The sequence below is a fragment of the Oncorhynchus mykiss genome, chromosome 29, assembly GCF_057628025.1.
Source record: "Oncorhynchus mykiss isolate SJ-2025 chromosome 29, ASM5762802v1, whole genome shotgun sequence".
Taxonomy (NCBI): Eukaryota; Metazoa; Chordata; class Actinopteri; order Salmoniformes; family Salmonidae; genus Oncorhynchus; species Oncorhynchus mykiss.
This window is the reverse complement of record NC_143050.1, coordinates 20912976-20933587: the sequence shown is the minus strand read 5'-3', so window position 1 is coordinate 20933587 and position 20612 is coordinate 20912976. Positions and strand designations below refer to the sequence as shown.

Below are 20612 nucleotides of genomic sequence, written 5' to 3'. Positions count from 1 at the left end.
TATCTCTCTCTCCCAAAGTCCATATTCTACCACCTTCTGCTCGATTGTCCACCTGTATGCCCTATGCTAACCCCCTCCTCGCTCCGTTCATTCCCCAGTTGCCGTGACCGCAGGATGTCCTTCTGAACTCCCTTTCAACCTTGCCCAGTACTCTAATGCAAGTTTATCCTGCCTTATCCTCAGTGCAGTTCCTCATTATCCACCTACAATGCCTCAACAGGCGTTGTCCTGAAGGCATCCACACACAATCTCAGGGCACTTGACTGTATCCCATCCAGGCACTGTAGCACCGTTGCAGCTGCCGATCCATATACAAAGCACTCATAATCCAAAAATGACCTGATCAATGCATGGTACATATACAACAGTGCTAGTCTATCCGACCCCCAATCATATCTGCCACTGTTTCCATGAGGTTCAGCACCTTCCTACACTTAATTTCAATATGCTCAACATGTCTCTTCCATGTAATCCACTCATCAAACCACATACTTAAATACTTAAACTCAGACACCCTGCCTGACTGTATATTGGCAGCCTAATATCTTTAACCTTCCTCCTAGAAAACACCATAAAGTAGGACTTGGCCACAGACATCCTAAACCCCCATGTTAGAGACCAATCTTCCACAACTCCCAAAACTTGCATTTTCCTCATCACACATTTCACATTCCCACCTCTCTTCCATACAGCCCCATCATCAGCATACAAGGACACACACACTCCCTGTCCCACATGTCATCTATCATCAGGGTGAACAAGACCTGATTAACCACACTTCCCTGAGGAGTAACATTGTCCACTTCAAACTGCATTGACAATTCTGACCCCACCCTCACCCATATGACTCGATCGAAGTTCATGATCCAGTGTCCTCCAATGTCCAATGCACTCAACTTGATCAACAACCCTTCCCTCCACATCAATCAATCAATCAAATTTATTTTATATAGCCCTTCGTACATCAGCTGATATCTCAAAGTGCTGTACAGAAACCCAGCCTAAAACCCCAAACAGCAAGCAATGCAGGTTAAGAAGCACGGCATCATGGCATCGTAAGCTTTCTCAATGTCAAAATACACAACACTCATCACCTCTTAAATTATCAGGGCCTTGGCTATCTCTGTACTAACTGTCACCAGGGCATCAATGGCAGACATTCCTCTCCTGAACCCACTCTGTGCAGAGCTCATCAAACCCCTAACCTGTCGTCACTAGTTACCACAGCCACAAAGTCAAAACCCTTCCCATTTCTAGCGCTTCTTCTTCTTCTTCTTTGATATTATGGGGGTCCGCAAACAAATGTTATAGGTGCATGCCGCCACATATTGTATTGGTTGTGTTTCAGCCTACTATTTTGTAGTATGAATTGATTACAATTGTGGAAATAAAGATATATACCAGCCAAAAGTTTGGATACCTACTCATTGATTTGGGGCGGCAGGGTAGCCTAGTGGTTAGAGCATTGGACTAGTAACCGGAAGGTTGCAAGTTCAAACCCCCGAGCTGACATGGTTTCAAATCTGTCGTTCTGCCCCTGAACAGGCAGTTAACCCATTGAAAATAAGAATTTGTTCTTAACTGACTTGCCTGGTTAAATAAAGGTAAAATAAATAAAAAAATTCAAGGGGTTTTCTTTATTTACACTATTTTCTACATTGTAGAATGATAGTGAAGACATCAAAACTATGAAATAACACACAAGGAATCATGTAGTATAAGCGTTGAACAAATCAAAATATATTTTTTATTCTTCAAAGTAGCCACCCTTTGCCTTGATGACAGCTTTTGCACACTCTTGGCATTCTCTCAACCAGCTTCACCTGTAATGCTTTTCCAAAAGTCTTTAAGTTCCCCCATATGCTGAGCACTTGTTGGCTGCTTTTCCTTCACTCTGCGGTCCACCTTATCACAAACCATCTCAATTGGGTTGAGGTCTGGTGATTGTGGAGGCCCCGTCATCTGATGCAGCACTCCATCAATCTCATTTTTGGTCAAATAGCCCTTACACAGCCTGGAGATGTGCTGGATCATTGTTCTGTTGAAAACCAAATGATAGTCCCAATAAGCGCAAACTAGATGGGATGGCGTATCACTGCAGAATGCTGTGGTAGCCATGCTGGTTAAATGTGCCTTGAATTCTAAATAAATCACAGACAGTGTTCCCAGCAAAGCACCCCCACACCATCACACCTCCTCCATGCTTCACAGTGGGAACCACACATGCAGAGATCATCCGTCCACCTAGTCTGCGTCTTACAAAGACATGGTGGTTGTAACCAAAAATCTCATATTTGGACTCATCAGACCAAAGGACAGATTTCCACTGATCCAATGTCCATTGCTTGTGTTTCTTGGCCCAAGCAAGTCTCTTCTTATTGGTGTCCTTTAGTAGTGGTTTCTTTGCAGCAATTCGACCATGAATTGCTGCAAGTGCTCCCGAGTGGTGCAGCATAGGGCGGCGCACATTTGGCCCAGCATTGTCCTGAAGGCCTGATTCACACAGTCTCCTCTGAACAGTTGATGTTGAGATGTGTCTGTTACTTGAACTCTGTGAAGCATTTATTTGGGCTGCAATTTCTGAGGCTGATAACTCTAATAAACTTATCCTCTGCAGGATAACTCTGGGTCTTCCATTCCTGTGGCGTTACCCATGAGAGCCAGTTTCATCATAGCGCTTGATGGTTTTTGCTACTGCACTTGAAATTCTTAAAATTTTCCGTAATGATGGACTCTCGTCTCTTTGAGCTGTTCTTGCCATAATATGGACTTGGTATTTTACCAAATAGGGCTATCTTCTGTATACCACCCCTACCTTGTCACAACACAACAATTTGGCTCAAACGCATTAAGAAGGAAAGAAATGAAGCTGGTTGAGAGAATTCTAAGAGTGTGCAAAAATGTCATCCAGGCAAAGGGTGGCTACTTTGAAGAATCTCAAATATAAAATAAAAATATTTTGATTTGTTTAGCACTTTTTTGGTTACTACATGATTCCATATGTGTTATTTCATAGTTTTGATGTCTTCACTATTATTCTACAATGGAGAAAATAGTAAAATAAAATAAAAACCCTGGAATGAGTAGGTGTGTCCAAACTTTTGACTGGTACTGTATATATTTTGCCCTACTAACTAACACTGCACCCATTACAACCTCACCACTATTCCACTACTTTGGCTCTATCTGATCCTACTCCAGGCCAGCAGCCTAGGAAGACTGAACACTATAGTTCAAAACATCTTGTAACGCTTCTGCAGTAAAATCTCGTACACCAAAGTACTTCTCTGCAGCTGCCACCACAACATCTATCCTCTGTGATTTACATTCCATTACTGCTGTACAATTGACGACCATGGCTATGAACGGCAAAAAAACAACCTTCCTGAAAGACATTATTCCTATCACTCTCTATTGGCCTTGTCCTACTCACAAGGATCTTCTTAGAATCTCTCACCCTGGGCTCCATCTTCCTCTACTACTCTCTTCACTGCCTCAGCATACAACACCTTCTGCACTAATGTGATCCTGGCACCCTCAACCGGCCTTTCTCTCACCAGACACCTCTGATCTCCAGTACCATGGGTACCCCTAAAGTTTATACTCACAACTTTTTCCATCAATACTATACACTGCTTTGTCTCATGTCCGCCTGCACACTTCTCACGTCTAAGAATCTCCCTCCTACACCCTGATGCTTCTACTACCATTCATCTTCTTGAAATCTGATTTTAAACCTAACCTAACCTCAATCCTAACCTGTTTTCATGAATATTTACGATATTGCCAATTTTCACTTTGTGGCTGTGGTAACTAGTCAAACCCCTGGGGACTGGACACAGTCAAAGGGAGTCTATTATACTGACAAGATAGTCAAGTGACTGCTCCAACAATGGAAATAGATGTCCTCAAAGATGTAAGATTAGGTGGGACCATTCTAGCCAATGAGGGCAGATACACATGTGAACAACAGGCCATAGAGATAGAGGACTCATCTTTGTATATGTGCCATTATGCTGTCTGTGACAGCATGGGCAGCACCATTGAGGCTATCTTTATTTTAAAGTAGTACATTTGCTTCTTCATTGGCTGATTTCTCCCAACTCAAAGGAATCCTCACTCAATTGACTACTTTAAAATAGCGGAAGCCCTCAATGGCAATGTTCTTGCTAAAATGGGTTATATCCATGATGAATCTTCTATCTAGCTCTATACCAGCAGTCACAAGTTTTTTTTTTTCAAAGTTGAGAAATGCCACATGCGTCCATTTATATCAGTGCATTCCTAACATCCAAACCATTACAAAACGTATATTCAATCAAATAACCCTCACATGTAAAATTGGCAATTAGCATTGTTTGTTGACCAAATTTGACACCATCATTGACCTCCATACAAAAATTCCTAATTTTGTAGGCAGATTTTGAGCTGAGTAAAACTTCTCGCTTTGCCTCTTCTCTGGACATGGCATCAATCTGAAAACTTTAATCCACACAGGAACTTGTAAGTCAGCCACCTCAAATACCTATTGTATTCATGGCATATTAAATTAGATATATTTACAAGATCTAGAAAATGTAATTGATTAGTCTGTATTCATGGTATTGAGCATTGACTCTTTATTTTCTGGCATTTGTGCATCACATCCAAAAACTAGGTCTAAAAAAGGATTAAGATCCTAACTTCTTAAAAAGACATAATAAATACATGTAGCTAAATGACATGAATCATGATGATACCAGTGATCCATTTACCAACTATCAAATAAATTGCACCTCCCTTCACTATAGACACCATCCAGACGGATCAAACAGTCTATGGTCAGAGTCCAATTAATGTCTACAAAAATTATAATTTGAGCTTCAAGTCAACTTCAGTGGATGTCCTTCACCACCAACATTTAAAGAAATATTTCAAGCCTGTGCAATTTGTCTTGTTGTAAGTATCTCCTAACATTTGGCATCATCAGAGTAATAGTTATTAGTGAAAATGCTGACTTTTATTGTACAATCATTTCTGCATTGTTCTTTGAAAAGTGCTCTGTGGCAATGTCCTCTGCAAAAACTCGTAATTGAGCTCGTCATCTTTTATCCTCCCGAAATGCCACAAGGAGTGTATAATGGCAAAACCGGAGGAACATATGTTCTACAAGTTTACAATTCATTAGACAATACTATTTCTTCAGAGTTGTATTCATGTGTATAAGCACTTTGAAAAACTGCACAATTAGCAGCCATGGTATTCGCATTTGTCATTATCGGGAAGAAAATGTTATGGCACTAGAAATCAGGATATTTGATAAGACCTCTAGTCCTTTATGTTTTGAATCTCTATATTTTTTTCTTCTGTACTTTAAAGTTGCCTCGGATGAATATGAGTCAAGTAATAAATTAGCTTTAAAATACACTATAATTTTCTACAAAAAGCAAATAAAATGCTCAGAGCCACCAAATTGGCTATATGAGATGCATCAATTCCTCCAGAATAATACAAAGTACATATCAACAGACCTAGATGAAAACTTTTGAATCCCACTGAATTGAGGTTAGCTGGTTATGGACGCAATTATGATGTAAGGAAGTCAGTGCAGCCAACAGTGTCAAAAGTCATATGCTGAAAGACTTTGCTACAAGTCATCCCACCACTGCCCTGCAGTTTCTCCTCTTCATCAGTGTGCCATCTTGCTCTAACTCAGAGCATCCTTCCTGGTACATGATTTCCTGTTCAAATCCAGTGAATGTGGTTGTCGCTGGTCACAGTAAACCGTCCTGCTCAAAGACTGAGGGCAGGGCAGAGAAGTCGAAGGGGGAAAACTTCATACCTGTCCCATGATAGAACTTATTCTGGAACTCCACCCTACAAAGGAGAGCATTCACATCTGTAAATAACCAGTATGAATACATGCGTGAATAAATGACTGAGTGAATAATTAGAAGAGAGTTAAAGATTTAAAAAAGTATACAGAGTAGGTGACCACTGGGGAATGAGAGAGTATGTGAGAGTGGATGAGTGATTAACAGAGAGTGATTGACTGACTGAATGAGTCATTCAGTTAGGCATCACTTAGTTAAGTATACAGATAGACTCACCAGTGCAGCCGGAGGGCATGGAGGAACGCTGAGAGCCCTTCCATGACAAGCAGGATGGACACAGTGAGCACAGCGAACAGGCTGAACACTGGTACCAGAAACAGCACCCCCAGTCTGGAGGTCATCCTCAGGCCTAGACGCATCACCATGGCCCACAGCACCTCGGAAAGCTCTGACAAACACATAGATGGACACACAGTAAGAGGGAGATTTATGAATCAATATCTGAACATGGAGACAGTAATTGATAGTAATTGCCCCCCTGTGGCCTTTTAAAGGTGTAGTGAGTACGATCCTTACGAGCATGGGCTAAACTGAGGGCCCAGAGACGTAGGTAAGACGCCGTGTTGGAGATGCAGCCCAGGCAATACTCTATGGTGTGGATGGCCTGGTGCAGGAACACATCCCCAAAGTCAAACTGAAAGATGTACAACACATTGACTAGATAGAAAGGCAACAGTGATGACTGAAATACAACTGCTCTTACTCAAATGTTTATATGAGATGTATGTACAGTTGCGGTTTTGACCTCCTTAGGCTGGGTGTCCCTGCTGGTCATGAGGTCATCAAATCCCTCTTCCTCATCATCAGCGTAAGCTGGTGCTTGGGACATATCATCCTCACTCACACGCCGAACTCTCTCATAACCCTAAAATACAGACAACAGACATTAAAATGCACATATATTATTCACTAAAAACACATGGGTAACAAACTCATGACACGACTCTTTCCACCATACTCACCCTGCGCAATCGCAGGCTCTTCCCTCCCCGGTGCAGCCAGTAGAGGTAAACAGGTTTTCCTAACAGCAGCACAGGCACAGACAGCAGAGCCACCACCACCAGGAAGACCTGCAGCCCAGTCTGTGGAGCAAAATACACAGGGTCAAACACAGAGCTACATGTACAGAGACGTTCAAAAGAGACATTCAGAGATTCAGATAGAGATGCTGAGAAAACCCAGAGTCAGGGGGGACACTCTGAATCATGACCCCGTCACTAACACCCACCTGTCCGGGGTAGAGAGGGGTGTTGTCCCCTCCCTGCATTAGGAACATGTTGATGAAGTGGATGAGGATGCTGGGGGCCAGGCGGGAGTCACGTGCACCAAACGCCAGCCACTTGTAGATGATCATGAAGACCAGGTAGCCAAAGAGACACATCAGGAACAGAAACTCAGGGAGGAACAGCAGGTAGATGTTGAACCTCTGTTTGAAGTGCCTGGATAAATGGAAGAGAAGAGGGAAGGGGAAGAACAAATTTCTATAAATGTAGAGGAACTCTTTCTGATGTTTTGTATTCCACAGTAGTGACTACTGTTAGGAACCACTAACTGGTCACTCACAGATGGTTGAAGACACTGAGCACCACCCCAAAGCTCATGTGCATGACCCCTATGATGACAGACATCTTCATCTTGTAGGAGTTCAGGAAGGACAGGCGATTCACTGCCATGTTCCATATCTGTAGGTGTGATACAAAGCATAACATGAACATAACATTAGACAATATCCATACCTGTGTCACGTCTACCCCCGCTCCCCCCTCCGGCACTCAACGTTGCCGGTCTACTAACCACCGGTCCTGGCAACCCATCATTACATCACCTGGCAACCATCATTACGCACACCAGTGCCTCATCTTTAGGCACACCTGGACATCATCACTTCCCTGATTTCTCCCCATTTATTTAGCATTCTGTTGTTGTTACCCATCAGGCAGTATTGTTTATGTTCAGATGCTACGCTTGTTTGTGTATTCACTTTATGTTCATTCATATTAAACTCACCTGCTTCCTGTGTCTTCATTACAGAATACTGCCTCCTAAAATGGAAGCAGCAGCCAACCAGAGACATCTCCAAGATGGTCGACGAACAGCCAGCTGGAGCAACCGGGGACTGTGATGGATGAGGTCCTCTGTGTTCTTCAGCGTCTAGATCTTCCTCAAGAGGTGTTACCTCCAACGAGTGGAGGATCCTCTACCATGAGTCGACCCAGTACCTTATCCCATTCAGCAGTCCGGCCAGGTCAGCGATGCCTGTTTGTCCCTCCCGGAAAAATATGACGGGACACTATCCAAATGCTGTGGCTTCTTACTCCAGTGCTCACACTATTTTGCTCATCAGATGGGAGCCCCTGCCACTGAGAGGTCCAAGTTTGCCACGGTTATTGGAGGGCAGAGAGGGGGGTAAGCGCGTACTCCAACTACTGCAGGATGGCCAGACCGCTGCAAAGTACACCCTCAACTTCCATACAGTGGCAGCGTCCAGCGGCTGGAATATGCCGGCGCGCTGCACCTTATTAAGAAGAGGATTGTGCGAAGAGGTCCAGACGGAGTTAGCATGCCGATACGACACCCTCTCGCACTCATCACGATGGCCATCAGTCTGGATATTTAACCTTCCCATCGCCTCTCTCCCTGCTTCGTTAACCGTTCTGATTCAGAGCCACACGCCTCCCCGCGGCTGAGCAACACTGTCAGAGACAGCTGTGGCTCTGTTCCTATTATGGTCAGTAGGGGCACCAGCTTCAACGGTGTCCACTACTTCCCAACCCGGGATCCACTAAAGCAGAGGGATGGCCCCGTGATCATCCATCTCCGGTGGTAGGCGTGAGTCATCACTTTCCGCCAAACCCTTTTTAGTACCGATTTTACTAGCTGGCTGTCCCTCGTGTTGTTTCTACAGCTCTAGTGGACTCCAGTGCCGTGGGGAATTTCATTGACCAGGCCTTTGCCTCCTCCCTGAACCTCTCCTCTCCTCTCCAGTTCAAGCACTGGATAATCAACCACTGGGATCTGGGACAATCACAGCACCACTTACCATCACAGTGGAACACCTGTACCAAGAAAGCCTTCCCTTCCTCATCAAGGCACCCATTCACACAGTCATCCTCGGCCTCCCGTGGTTCCAATGCCACGACCCCACCATCTCCTGGTCGACGATGGAAATTACTGTTTTTTTTACAAAACTGGATCTGTGGAGTGCCTACAATTTGATCTGCATCCGAGAGGGGGATGAATGGAAGACAGCCTTCAGCACAATGTTTTGGCCCTACGAGTACTTGGTGACGCGTTATGGATTAGCCAATCCTCCGTTGATGTTCCAGGCATTCGTGAACGAGGTGTTCCGGGACATGCTTGGGCGTCAGGTGGTCAGGTATATCGACGACATCCTGATCTACTCGGCCACCTTGGAGGAGCACATCGTCCGGGTAGTTCTGTGACGCCTCCTGGAGAACCATCTCTATGTCAAAGCCGAGAAGTGCCAGTTCCATCAGGCCGTTGTCTCCTTCCTGGGATACCGGATCAGCCCGCAGGGAGTGGTTATGGAGGAATGGAAGGTTGATGCAGTCAGGTCATTGCCAGTCCAAACCACCATAAAAGGGCTACAATGGTTTTTGGGGTTTACCAACTTCTACCGCCACTTCATTAACTTCAGCTCCTTCGCCTCACCTCTCTACTCAAGGGTGGTCCCCGTAAGTTGTGGAGTCCTGCAGCCGATGAGGCCTTCCGCCTACTGAAGGGGTGTTTCACCTCCGCCCCGTTGCTGAAACACCCAGATCCTACGCTGCCCTTTGTGGTGGAGGTGGGCGTGGGGGCTGTCCTGTCACAAGGTAACCCACAAAAGTTGTATCCATGTGCATATTACTCTAAAAAACAAACTCCTGCAGAGAAGAAATATGACGTCGGTGACCGGAGCTCCTGGCGGTGAAGTCATTCCACTCTCCCGAATCATTGCCCCTGTGCTTTGGGACGTAGACGTGGACACCCGCCAGGCTCTGGTGGGGGAACCCGCACCTACTTACCTGCCCTCCGAAGCGCACCTATGTGCCCACGTAGGTAAGGGCTCGCTGTTGACCTGGGCGCACACATCCCTTGTTGCTGCACACCCAGGTATTCCCCACATCATTCAATCCCATCTCCGCTAAGTACTGGTGGCCACCCTCTTTTCACTTTTCCCTCCTCAGGCCGGTGGTTGCTGATGCCGTACCCCACGACACCCCCCCCCCCTCCTCTGAACATCAAGGGAAGCCCCGGCTATGCTGTCAGATCCCTCCTGGACTCCCGATGTCCTGGGGGTCGGCTCCAGTTCCTGGTGGACTGGCATGGGTACGGTCCAGAGGAGCAGTGTTGAGTTTCAGTGGATGACATTCTAGATCTCAACATCATCTGAGATTTCCACCTTTGCTGTCCGGCCCGCTCCTCGCCCTCCTGGCCGGCGTCGTCCTGCGGCTGGGTACTGCCACGTCTAGTCCCGCTCTTCCCCCTCCGGCGCTCGATGTCGCCGGTCTACTAACCACCGGTCCTGGCAACCCATCATTACATCACCTGGCAACCATCATTACGCACACCAGTGCCTCATCTTTAGGCACACCTGGACATCATCACTTCCCTGATTTCTCCCCATTTATTTAGCATTCTGTTGTTGTTACCCATCAGGCAGTATTGTTTATGTTCAGATGCTACGCTTGTTTGTGTATTCACTTTATGTTCATTCATATTAAACTCACCTGCTTCCTGTGTCTTCATTACAGAATACTGCCTCCTAAAATGGAAGCAGCAGCCAACCAGAGACATCTCCAAGATGGTCGACGAACAGCCAGCTGGAGCAACCGGGGACTGTGATGGATGAGGTCCTCTGTGTTCTTCAGCGTCTAGATCTTCCTCAAGAGGTGTTACCTCCAACGAGTGGAGGATCCTCTACCATGAGTCGACCCAGTACCTTATCCCATTCAGCAGTCCGGCCAGGTCAGCGATGCCTGTTTGTCCCTCCCGGAAAAATATGACGGGACACTATCCAAATGCTGTGGCTTCTTACTCCAGTGCTCACACTATTTTGCTCATCAGATGGGAGCCCCTGCCACTGAGAGGTCCAAGTTTGCCACGGTTATTGGAGGGCAGAGAGGGGGGTAAGCGCGTACTCCAACTACTGCAGGATGGCCAGACCGCTGCAAAGTACACCCTCAACTTCCATACAGTGGCAGCGTCCAGCGGCTGGAATATGCCGGCGCGCTGCACCTTATTAAGAAGAGGATTGTGCGAAGAGGTCCAGACGGAGTTAGCATGCCGATACGACACCCTCTCGCACTCATCACGATGGCCATCAGTCTGGATATTTAACCTTCCCATCGCCTCTCTCCCTGCTTCGTTAACCGTTCTGATTCAGAGCCACACGCCTCCCCGCGGCTGAGCAACACTGTCAGAGACAGCTGTGGCTCTGTTCCTATTATGGTCAGTAGGGGCACCAGCTTCAACGGTGTCCACTACTTCCCAACCCGGGATCCACTAAAGCAGAGGGATGGCCCCGTGATCATCCATCTCCGGTGGTAGGCGTGAGTCATCACTTTCCGCCAAACCCTTTTTAGTACCGATTTTACTAGCTGGCTGTCCCTCGTGTTGTTTCTACAGCTCTAGTGGACTCCAGTGCCGTGGGGAATTTCATTGACCAGGCCTTTGCCTCCTCCCTGAACCTCTCCTCTCCTCTCCAGTTCAAGCACTGGATAATCAACCACTGGGATCTGGGACAATCACAGCACCACTTACCATCACAGTGGAACACCTGTACCAAGAAAGCCTTCCCTTCCTCATCAAGGCACCCATTCACACAGTCATCCTCGGCCTCCCGTGGTTCCAATGCCACGACCCCACCATCTCCTGGTCGACGATGGAAATTACTGTTTTTTTTACAAAACTGGATCTGTGGAGTGCCTACAATTTGATCTGCATCCGAGAGGGGGATGAATGGAAGACAGCCTTCAGCACAATGTTTTGGCCCTACGAGTACTTGGTGACGCGTTATGGATTAGCCAATCCTCCGTTGATGTTCCAGGCATTCGTGAACGAGGTGTTCCGGGACATGCTTGGGCGTCAGGTGGTCAGGTATATCGACGACATCCTGATCTACTCGGCCACCTTGGAGGAGCACATCGTCCGGGTAGTTCTGTGACGCCTCCTGGAGAACCATCTCTATGTCAAAGCCGAGAAGTGCCAGTTCCATCAGGCCGTTGTCTCCTTCCTGGGATACCGGATCAGCCCGCAGGGAGTGGTTATGGAGGAATGGAAGGTTGATGCAGTCAGGTCATTGCCAGTCCAAACCACCATAAAAGGGCTACAATGGTTTTTGGGGTTTACCAACTTCTACCGCCACTTCATTAACTTCAGCTCCTTCGCCTCACCTCTCTACTCAAGGGTGGTCCCCGTAAGTTGTGGAGTCCTGCAGCCGATGAGGCCTTCCGCCTACTGAAGGGGTGTTTCACCTCCGCCCCGTTGCTGAAACACCCAGATCCTACGCTGCCCTTTGTGGTGGAGGTGGGCGTGGGGGCTGTCCTGTCACAAGGTAACCCACAAAAGTTGTATCCATGTGCATATTACTCTAAAAAACAAACTCCTGCAGAGAAGAAATATGACGTCGGTGACCGGAGCTCCTGGCGGTGAAGTCATTCCACTCTCCCGAATCATTGCCCCTGTGCTTTGGGACGTAGACGTGGACACCCGCCAGGCTCTGGTGGGGGAACCCGCACCTACTTACCTGCCCTCCGAAGCGCACCTATGTGCCCACGTAGGTAAGGGCTCGCTGTTGACCTGGGCGCACACATCCCTTGTTGCTGCACACCCAGGTATTCCCCACATCATTCAATCCCATCTCCGCTAAGTACTGGTGGCCACCCTCTTTTCACTTTTCCCTCCTCAGGCCGGTGGTTGCTGATGCCGTACCCCACGACACCCCCCCCCCCTCCTCTGAACATCAAGGGAAGCCCCGGCTATGCTGTCAGATCCCTCCTGGACTCCCGATGTCCTGGGGGTCGGCTCCAGTTCCTGGTGGACTGGCATGGGTACGGTCCAGAGGAGCAGTGTTGAGTTTCAGTGGATGACATTCTAGATCTCAACATCATCTGAGATTTCCACCTTTGCTGTCCGGCCCGCTCCTCGCCCTCCTGGCCGGCGTCGTCCTGCGGCTGGGTACTGCCACGTCTAGTCCCGCTCTTCCCCCTCCGGCGCTCGATGTCGCCGGTCTACTAACCACCGGTCCTGACAACCCATCATTACGCAAACCTGCACCTCATTAGGCACACCTTGACCTCATCACTTCCCTGATTTCTCCCCTTTTATCTAGCACTCCGTTGTTATCACCCATCAGGCAGTATTGTATCTGTGTTCATATTCAGACGCTACTCGTTTGTGTATTCACTTTATGTTAATTCGTATTAAACTCACTGACTGCACCTTCTTCTCTGACTCCCTGCGTCTTCGTTACAATCTGGATATTCGAGATCAGTGAAAGGCACAAGTGTAACAGTATAGCTCTCATCTGTCCCCCTCGCTCCCACCCGGGCTCGAACCAGGGACCCTCTGCACAGAGACAACAGTCACCCACAATGCATCGTTACCCATCGCGCCACAAAAGCTGCGGCCCTTGCAGCACAAGGGGAACAACTACTTCAGATCTCAGAGTGAGTGACGTCACCCGATTGAAACGCTATTAGCGCGCACCACCGCTAACTAGCTAGCCATTTCACATCGGTTACACAAGGAAGAGTATAATTGTGTGTAGCAACTGAAACTATCCTGTGCATGTATACTCACAGGATCAATGCCAAAAGGGTATGGTCCAACGAAGACACCACTGACATTAGGATCAAGGATGAGCAAAGTATTTGTTTGGAGTGTTTCATTTCTGGAATAAAAGGTAAAGATGAGTACAATAACCTCAGCCAGTTACTGCTGAATGAAAACTACAGGTACACTACCGTTCAAAAGTTTGCGCTCACTTAGAAATGTCCTTGTTTTTGAAATAAAAATCAGTTTTTTTTTGTCCATTAAAATAACATCAAATTGATCAGAAATACAGTGTAGATATTGTTAACGTTGTAAATTACTATTGTAGCTGGCAACGGATTAAATAAATAAATAATTAAGGAATATCTACCAGTCTCAACGTCAACAGTGAAGAGGCGACTCCGAGATGCTGGCCTTCTAGGCAGAGTTCCAGTGTCAGTGTTCTTTTTCCCATCTTAATCTTTTTTTTTTTTATTGCCAGTCTGAGATATATCTTTTTGTTTGCAACTCTGCCTAGAAGGCCAGCATCCCTGAATCGCCTCTTCACTTTTAACAGTCAGACGGGTGTTTTGTGGGTACTATTTAATTAAGCTTCCAGTTGAGGACTTATGAGGCATCTGTTTCTCAAACTAGACCTTCATGTACTTGTCCTCTTAATCAGTTGTGCACTGGGGCCTCCCACTCCTCTTTATATTCTGGTTAGAGACAGTTTGCGCTGTTCTGTGAAGGGAGTAGTACACAGCGTTGTACAAGATCTTCAGTTTCTTGGCAATTTCTCACATGGAATAGCCCTAATTTCTCAGAACAGGAATATACTGACGAGTTTCAGAAGAAAGTTATTTGTTTCTAGCCATTTTGAGCCTGTAATCTAACCCACAAATGCTGATGCTCCAGATACTCAACTAGTCTAAAGGCCAGTTTTCTGGTTTTCTTTCAAAAACAAGGACATTTCTAAGTGACCCCAAACTTTTGAACGGTAGTGTACACTGACAAAATGTACGTGCGTACTGTGCTTGTGCATGTTTTTGTGTGTTAGTTTAGACTCACGTCCACTGCTGATCTGTGAACATAGCCCTAACACTCCAGCCTGAGCCAAATATGTTGAGTGACTTGGAGAAGCAGTCATTGTAGATCAGCCCCGTGTACACAGAGAAAAGGCCCATCATTAGTATGATATAACGTCCCTCGAAGAACATTGTCCAGATCTGAGGACAACACAAAAACCAATATTAATGGAAATCTATCAATTTACGCAACAAAATCAAGATGACCACAAAAACGCAGTCGAATGTGATAGAAATTTCCCTTTAAACATTCTTACCTCATTATCAGAGCGCTTGCGCTTGTGGCTCTTCTCTGTCAGCACCATCCACAGGGCAAAGCATGCCATGACCATGCCGTGACCAAGGTCCCCAAACATGACCGCAAACAAGAACGGGAACGTAATGATGGTGTAGGGGGCTGCCAATCAGAGATAAACATGATCAGCGTGGACAACTTTGCTGGCCTTCATTCAGTCCTATGTAACTTTGCTCATCCTGACCTGTCTGCATTACATGAAGTGGTTAATCGTACTTCTAATGCTATAAAAGTGCTCAGCTGTGCTTGCCTAAATATTGTGTCTGAAGTGTTCCAAACTAGCTTACCTGTAGGTCTGTCTGTGAACTGTATTTGTACTCACCTGGACTAACCTCCCTGTAGTCTCCAACCCCATAAGCCTCTACGATACTCTGAAAGCCAGAGGTGAACTTGTTTGTTCTCAAGAGCGTAGGCGGAGTGTCATTGCTTGGGATTCGGTTTACAAAGGATGGTACAGTGGCGTCACCTTTTCTCTGATAAGGGAAAAAAATCCATGTGTTACATTTATACACTACTGTCAGATTTGACGAAACAAACTGTGTCTGTAGCAGGTTAGCATTTATTGGAATGACTCACGTACTGTAAGCAGCTCTGCAAAGTGGTGACAATCTGGCACAGCCACAGTCATAAAATCAGATTTGAAACCTAACCCTAACCTTAACCACACTGCTAACCGTAATGCCTAACAGTAACTTTAAATTAAGACCAAAAAGCAAATGTTTGTTTTTATGAATTTTTACAATATGGCCAATCTAGTGGAAATCAAACAGGACAAGACTCATCCCAATAAACGTTGATGTGCGTATCTGTAGGACTACAGTATCCTCAACAGCCTCACTCACCGAGCCTTCCTCCAACGCCCCCCGCAGGTTGGTCAGGTCATTGACAGGGCACCACACCTCAGCTATGAGACACTTGTTGGTGACGTCAAAGCTACACAGGTTGAGGATGTGGTAGATGGCCTTCATCTTCTTCACCTGCACTACCCAGGTGAAGGCTGACTCTGAGGCCTTCTGCAGCACCTGTCTCAGGTACTCCTCAGTGCGGTGGAGCACCTGGTGAAGCCAGGGGACATTTACAAGATGTTGCACGTTCAAGCATTTGCATGTAGTATTGTTACTAGTGTTAATGCAAATCATCTAGCCATCCTCTGTCATACATTGTTTGGGCTTTGCCTCAACATAAAAACAGAGACATATACATACATTGTTTAAGTCCTGGATGCGTGTCCTTAGGCTGTCCATCACATCTGCCCTCTCCTCGTCGTTCTCAGGGTGGGGGTAAAGGTGACAGTGGTAACTGGAAGAAAATAATAACAAATATAATTGTGGCCTGATACAGATCAATGACAGACAGGCTTGTCAGATGATGCAGATCTGATGCTGATAATGGATGATTGTGTCTGTTTTGTGATGGCAAAAGTACACTTACCAATCACAGATCTTCTGGACCTTCTGTCCAATCTGGTCTCCCCAAAATGAGATGAGGAACACCACATTTGTGCTGATCTCACCCTGAAAGGGACACAAACACACACAACACTTATAGTATTCCTCTTATTATGACATTAATTGATATGCTGGACATAGCAATACAGATTTCAGGAATCTATCTTCTACTCACCGTGTCCAGGTCAGCGAGGCTCTCACCCAGCTCTGCATAGCTGAGGATAGTGTAGCCCTTACACACCCTCCACAACATGCGCTCAAAGGCCTCCACCTTCACCCGGTGGATTAGACCTGACACGAACCTACAGCCAAGAGGAATACTTTACTATTCAGGACTCAAGCTGATTCTGAATGTGATTAGCTACACATAATGTGAGTGTATATTTCTCTGTTAAACTCACCCTAGCTTGGCTCCCAGTCTCTGCATACCAGTGCAGCCTGCAGAGTCTGACTCAATGGATTGGAACTCTTCATACTGGGGGCCAAGGGCCTCATGCTGCATACAAGGAAAGGCCAGGTTAGCATTATCAACACACAAACACCAGTAGCCTAGATTTAATCAAAACAATTGGTAATTCTTTCAAAAAATTGGTAATGATTAAATAAAATGGTATTTAAGTAGTTTTTAAATGTTAATTTATTAGTTTATAGATAGTTTGTAAATCTATCTAACATAATGGTCGAACTTCATTACTACACCTTTTGTCAAGTGTAGCCTATAATCTGCAAGCTAAAAACAATGCATCATAGGCTGTGGAATCACATGACCAATTGACATATTGTGTTCATTGTTCAAAGTCAGGTGACATTCATGCGCGTGGTGTGACCGTATCATGTCAGCACGGTCTCTGCTTCACCCTGTCTTATTCCAGGTAATGGGAACTCACATGGAGAGGACAGCAAGAGCCAAAATATGGTGTCACTGTCAACAAACAAATGCATCTGGGAGTGCAATAGAGCAAAGGGTGAGTCTGATAAGAGTATGTGTTACTTAAATGGCATGAGGTAGTTATGAGGCGAGGTCATGTGATAGTAGAGTGTATGGTGTAAATAGACATGATAACCTGGCACTAACCCGGGAGCGGCTGTGTACGAAGGTGCGCGTGATCCTCAGCATGTGCGTGTACTCAGTCAGCTCCAGAAGATTCCGCTGCAGCTTCTCTTTGTTCCTGGCCACCTCACTAAGCTCCACCTCCAGCCTCTGGAGCTGCTCCTGGGGGACCACAGCAGACAGACCATACACGGTCAACTCCCCTTAACCACAGCAGAGAGACCACACACGGTCAACTCCCCTTGACCACAGCAATCATATGGGAATCAGTTCCCCTCAACCATTATTAACACAAAATCAATACCCTAAACCCTGCTCGATACTATCTTGAAACATTTACCAACTCAGTGATTCAACCTAAACACAGTGCACTCAATGGCAGTGACCATCAACCACATCACTCACTTGTTTTTACATGACAAACAGCATCTCAGACCTACCATGATCTCAAGGACATGTTTGGGGGGAGGTGCGACTGGACAGATTTCGTCATCTTCTGGCACGGCAATATTTGCCTTTCGGATTTCTCTCAAAAGGTACCCTGTCCAAAGAAAAAAAAGTGAAAAAAAAATTGTTATTGTTTAATCAGTTAAACAAACACTGACTGAGCACATAAGAACACACAATCATTATGGGAATCTGTTGAAACATCCACATTTAGAAAACCCAGACAGGTTTGATCAAAACAGACAGGTTTGCTAAAATATTTGTGGAGGAACAACTGAGATCTATATCTAGCACAGAGCTAGTCTTTCACAGCAAAAAAATATATATCATTAGCTGATAATACATTCTCCTGCTGTTGTCATCACTATATTTAGCATGACTTGTAATTCAATCTGACTGCATGGCTGTTACCAAAAGCAATCTGTCATTCTGTAGAGTAGACCAGATCCTGATCAAACCCCACCAGTAAATCAAACGTATGGTGGTAGTAGTCCTGCTTTAGTGTCCATCTCAGTGACCTCACCCAGAATTCTCTCCATCTCCTCGCATCTCTTGATTTCGCTGACGAAACGGCGCTGGAACGAGTTGACACTGGGGTTGAGCTGAAACCAGAGGAGCACAGTGGTTAGGTGACATTGCCAGGTGGACCAATGCTCACACCATGGAATTCATCAAATAGATGCCTTTCCAGTCCATTTTTTTCTATTCTGCAGAATGTATCACTCAAATATCCACATTTAATTTTGAAAGATCGAAATCCATTGCTTTTAAAATCTAGGCCAGGTCAGTTCAATTAGACTAAACAAACCATGTGACCAAGGTACCTGGGTAAGATGTTTTTGGAGCCCCTGATTCTAGTCAGATCATACAGCTGCATTGAGACTGCCATCAATACTACCAGCCAATCACAGAATAGGAGGAACAACGATATGTGATCCAATTAGGCTTTTAATGGTTTGCTTAATCAGCTTGTGCTACTTCCTTGACAAATAATTGGTCAATAAGTATCACTGGATTAACTGGACTGATAGACACACTTATGATGAATGATGATAGACAGACACATGTAGGATGAATGATGATAGACAGACACATTTAGGATGGATGATGATAGACAGACACATGTAGGATGGATGATGATAAGCAGGCACATTTAGGATTAATGATGGGGGCACTGGCAGTCTGTAACACACACATAGATGCAGACTGACAGGCAGACAGACATACAGAGAGGCAGACAGAGAGACAGACGCATAAACACACAGAGAGAGAAAACAAGAACATGTTTGGTCCAGACACAATTGACAACTGACAGGCACTGAGCAGGCCTAACTGATATACACTTGTGCTGGTATTATTGCATTGCAAGTCTGTACATAGGCTCGACAGACAGGTGGTGTACTTACATCTCGAAACTCGACCAGACCCATTTCTCCAAGCTCACTTATGCAATCGTATGCAGAACCGGACTGCAGAAACAACTGCACCAAACACATCTCCTCACTTCGGAACACCGAGCCCATCTTATCTGCCACCGGCACCTTGCTGACGAAATCTCCGGCCTAGGCCTATTAATTTACACTACGTCGACTGTAGCAGTTGCCTAGGTGCTTGCGTTCAATAAATCATAACAACGCGACAACACAACCCTGTCGGTTTCTACTATGCCACGTTTCGCAATAACGTGTCCGAAAATTAATACATCGTATCGAGTATGAGCTCTCTCAATTCTGCTAAATTACTCTGCCTTGTGACAGTTGCCGTCTTAGTTATTTAATCGATAATACCGCTCGAGCTCTTAGATCCTTAGGTCCCCTAAAATTTGAGAGAAAAAAGAATACACTATAACCCAGCCTAACCCTTCTATCGCTTTGCACCTATTTTATCGAGCGAGCCACATACTACGCTTCATCCTGTACCTTTAACAGCTGTCGCTATCACAACGAGTCAACTCTATCCCCGTCGCAATGCTGGGCAAGACTGCTCATTATGCAAAACAAAAATTATATATATATATATATATAATCAGTCGTGCCATAAGATAATATCCAAAATTATACATATAAATAAAAAGTACAAGTTAAACTGTGGGTAAATATAAATACAGCCTTGATCCCAGTACATCGGCCACCTATAGCGACAGATTGCGACTGGTTGCCAGATATTTTTCTTTCAGCGCTGATCTTTAGATTTTACATCGGGCGTTAGTTTTAAAAGTTATTCTTACAAGTGTATAACTACACCCACAGTCTATACACTCAAGTATGACCACATTTTGATTGCGAAATTACTAATACGCAAATACCACATTATTCTCGATAAAGCTTATGAGCCCTTGTGGCAAGAGAGAAATTAACACATCCAATAGGCCTGGTACAGTTAATATATTTCTCTATAACATTTCCAAAAACACGGAGAATTGTAGATTCATTGCCATTTAATGTGTATTAGTCTATATTTACTTCTCAAGAAATTGTCACTTTTCCGATAGCCTGTATGGGGACTAATACATCGGGACTAATAAACACCATAGCTACAATGTGGACCTATTCTGGCAACCAAGGCATCCTATGATTTATTAAATTCCATCATTCAAATTCGGGCCAACCATCTCCCCTTTCTTAGTCTGTGTAGGCTTGTGCGGTGATTTTAGGTGGT

General features: G+C 45.5%; 1 protein-coding gene across 2 annotated transcripts; it reads right to left on the bottom strand.

The window, feature by feature from the left end:
• Positions 1-4604: 4604 nt before the first annotated feature.
• LOC110509909 (V-type proton ATPase 116 kDa subunit a 2) lies at positions 4605-20102 on the bottom strand. Of its 2 annotated transcripts, none has more exons than XM_021591123.3 (20): positions 19361-20102; positions 18478-18556; positions 17948-18048; positions 17532-17669; positions 16858-16952; positions 16632-16758; positions 16440-16522; positions 16214-16307; positions 15851-16063; positions 15331-15481; positions 14971-15110; positions 14697-14854; positions 13677-13767; positions 7437-7555; positions 7102-7312; positions 6836-6955; positions 6619-6738; positions 6390-6507; positions 6090-6261; positions 4605-5856 (listed from the first exon to the last, which is right to left on the bottom strand). In XM_021591123.3, exons 1-20 carry the CDS (start codon positions 19475-19477, stop codon positions 5754-5756), a joined length of 2550 nt encoding a protein of 849 aa, XP_021446798.3. In that variant the 5' UTR covers positions 19478-20102; the 3' UTR covers positions 4605-5753. The 2 variants fall into 2 exon arrangements, with proteins under 2 accessions (XP_021446798.3, XP_021446796.3); XM_021591121.3 differs by having other exon boundaries at positions 6604-6738; positions 19361-19943.
• Positions 20103-20612: the final 510 nt, after the last annotated feature.

What these genes read in the sequence shown, in the direction of transcription:
- LOC110509909 (XM_021591121.3), bottom strand. Translation starts at nt 19,477, where the DNA reads ATGGGCTCGGTGTTCCGAAGTGAGGAGATGTGTTTGGTGCAGTTGTTT. An exon ending in GGGCGTTGGAGGAAGGCTCG is followed by an intron (nt 15,482 to 15,850) that starts GTGAGTGAGGCT and finishes TTCCCTTATCAG; the next exon opens with AGAAAAGGTGACGCCACTGT. An exon ending in CTACAGGGAGGTTAGTCCAG is followed by an intron (nt 15,111 to 15,330) that starts GTGAGTACAAAT and finishes TCTGATTGGCAG; the next exon opens with CCCCCTACACCATCATTACG.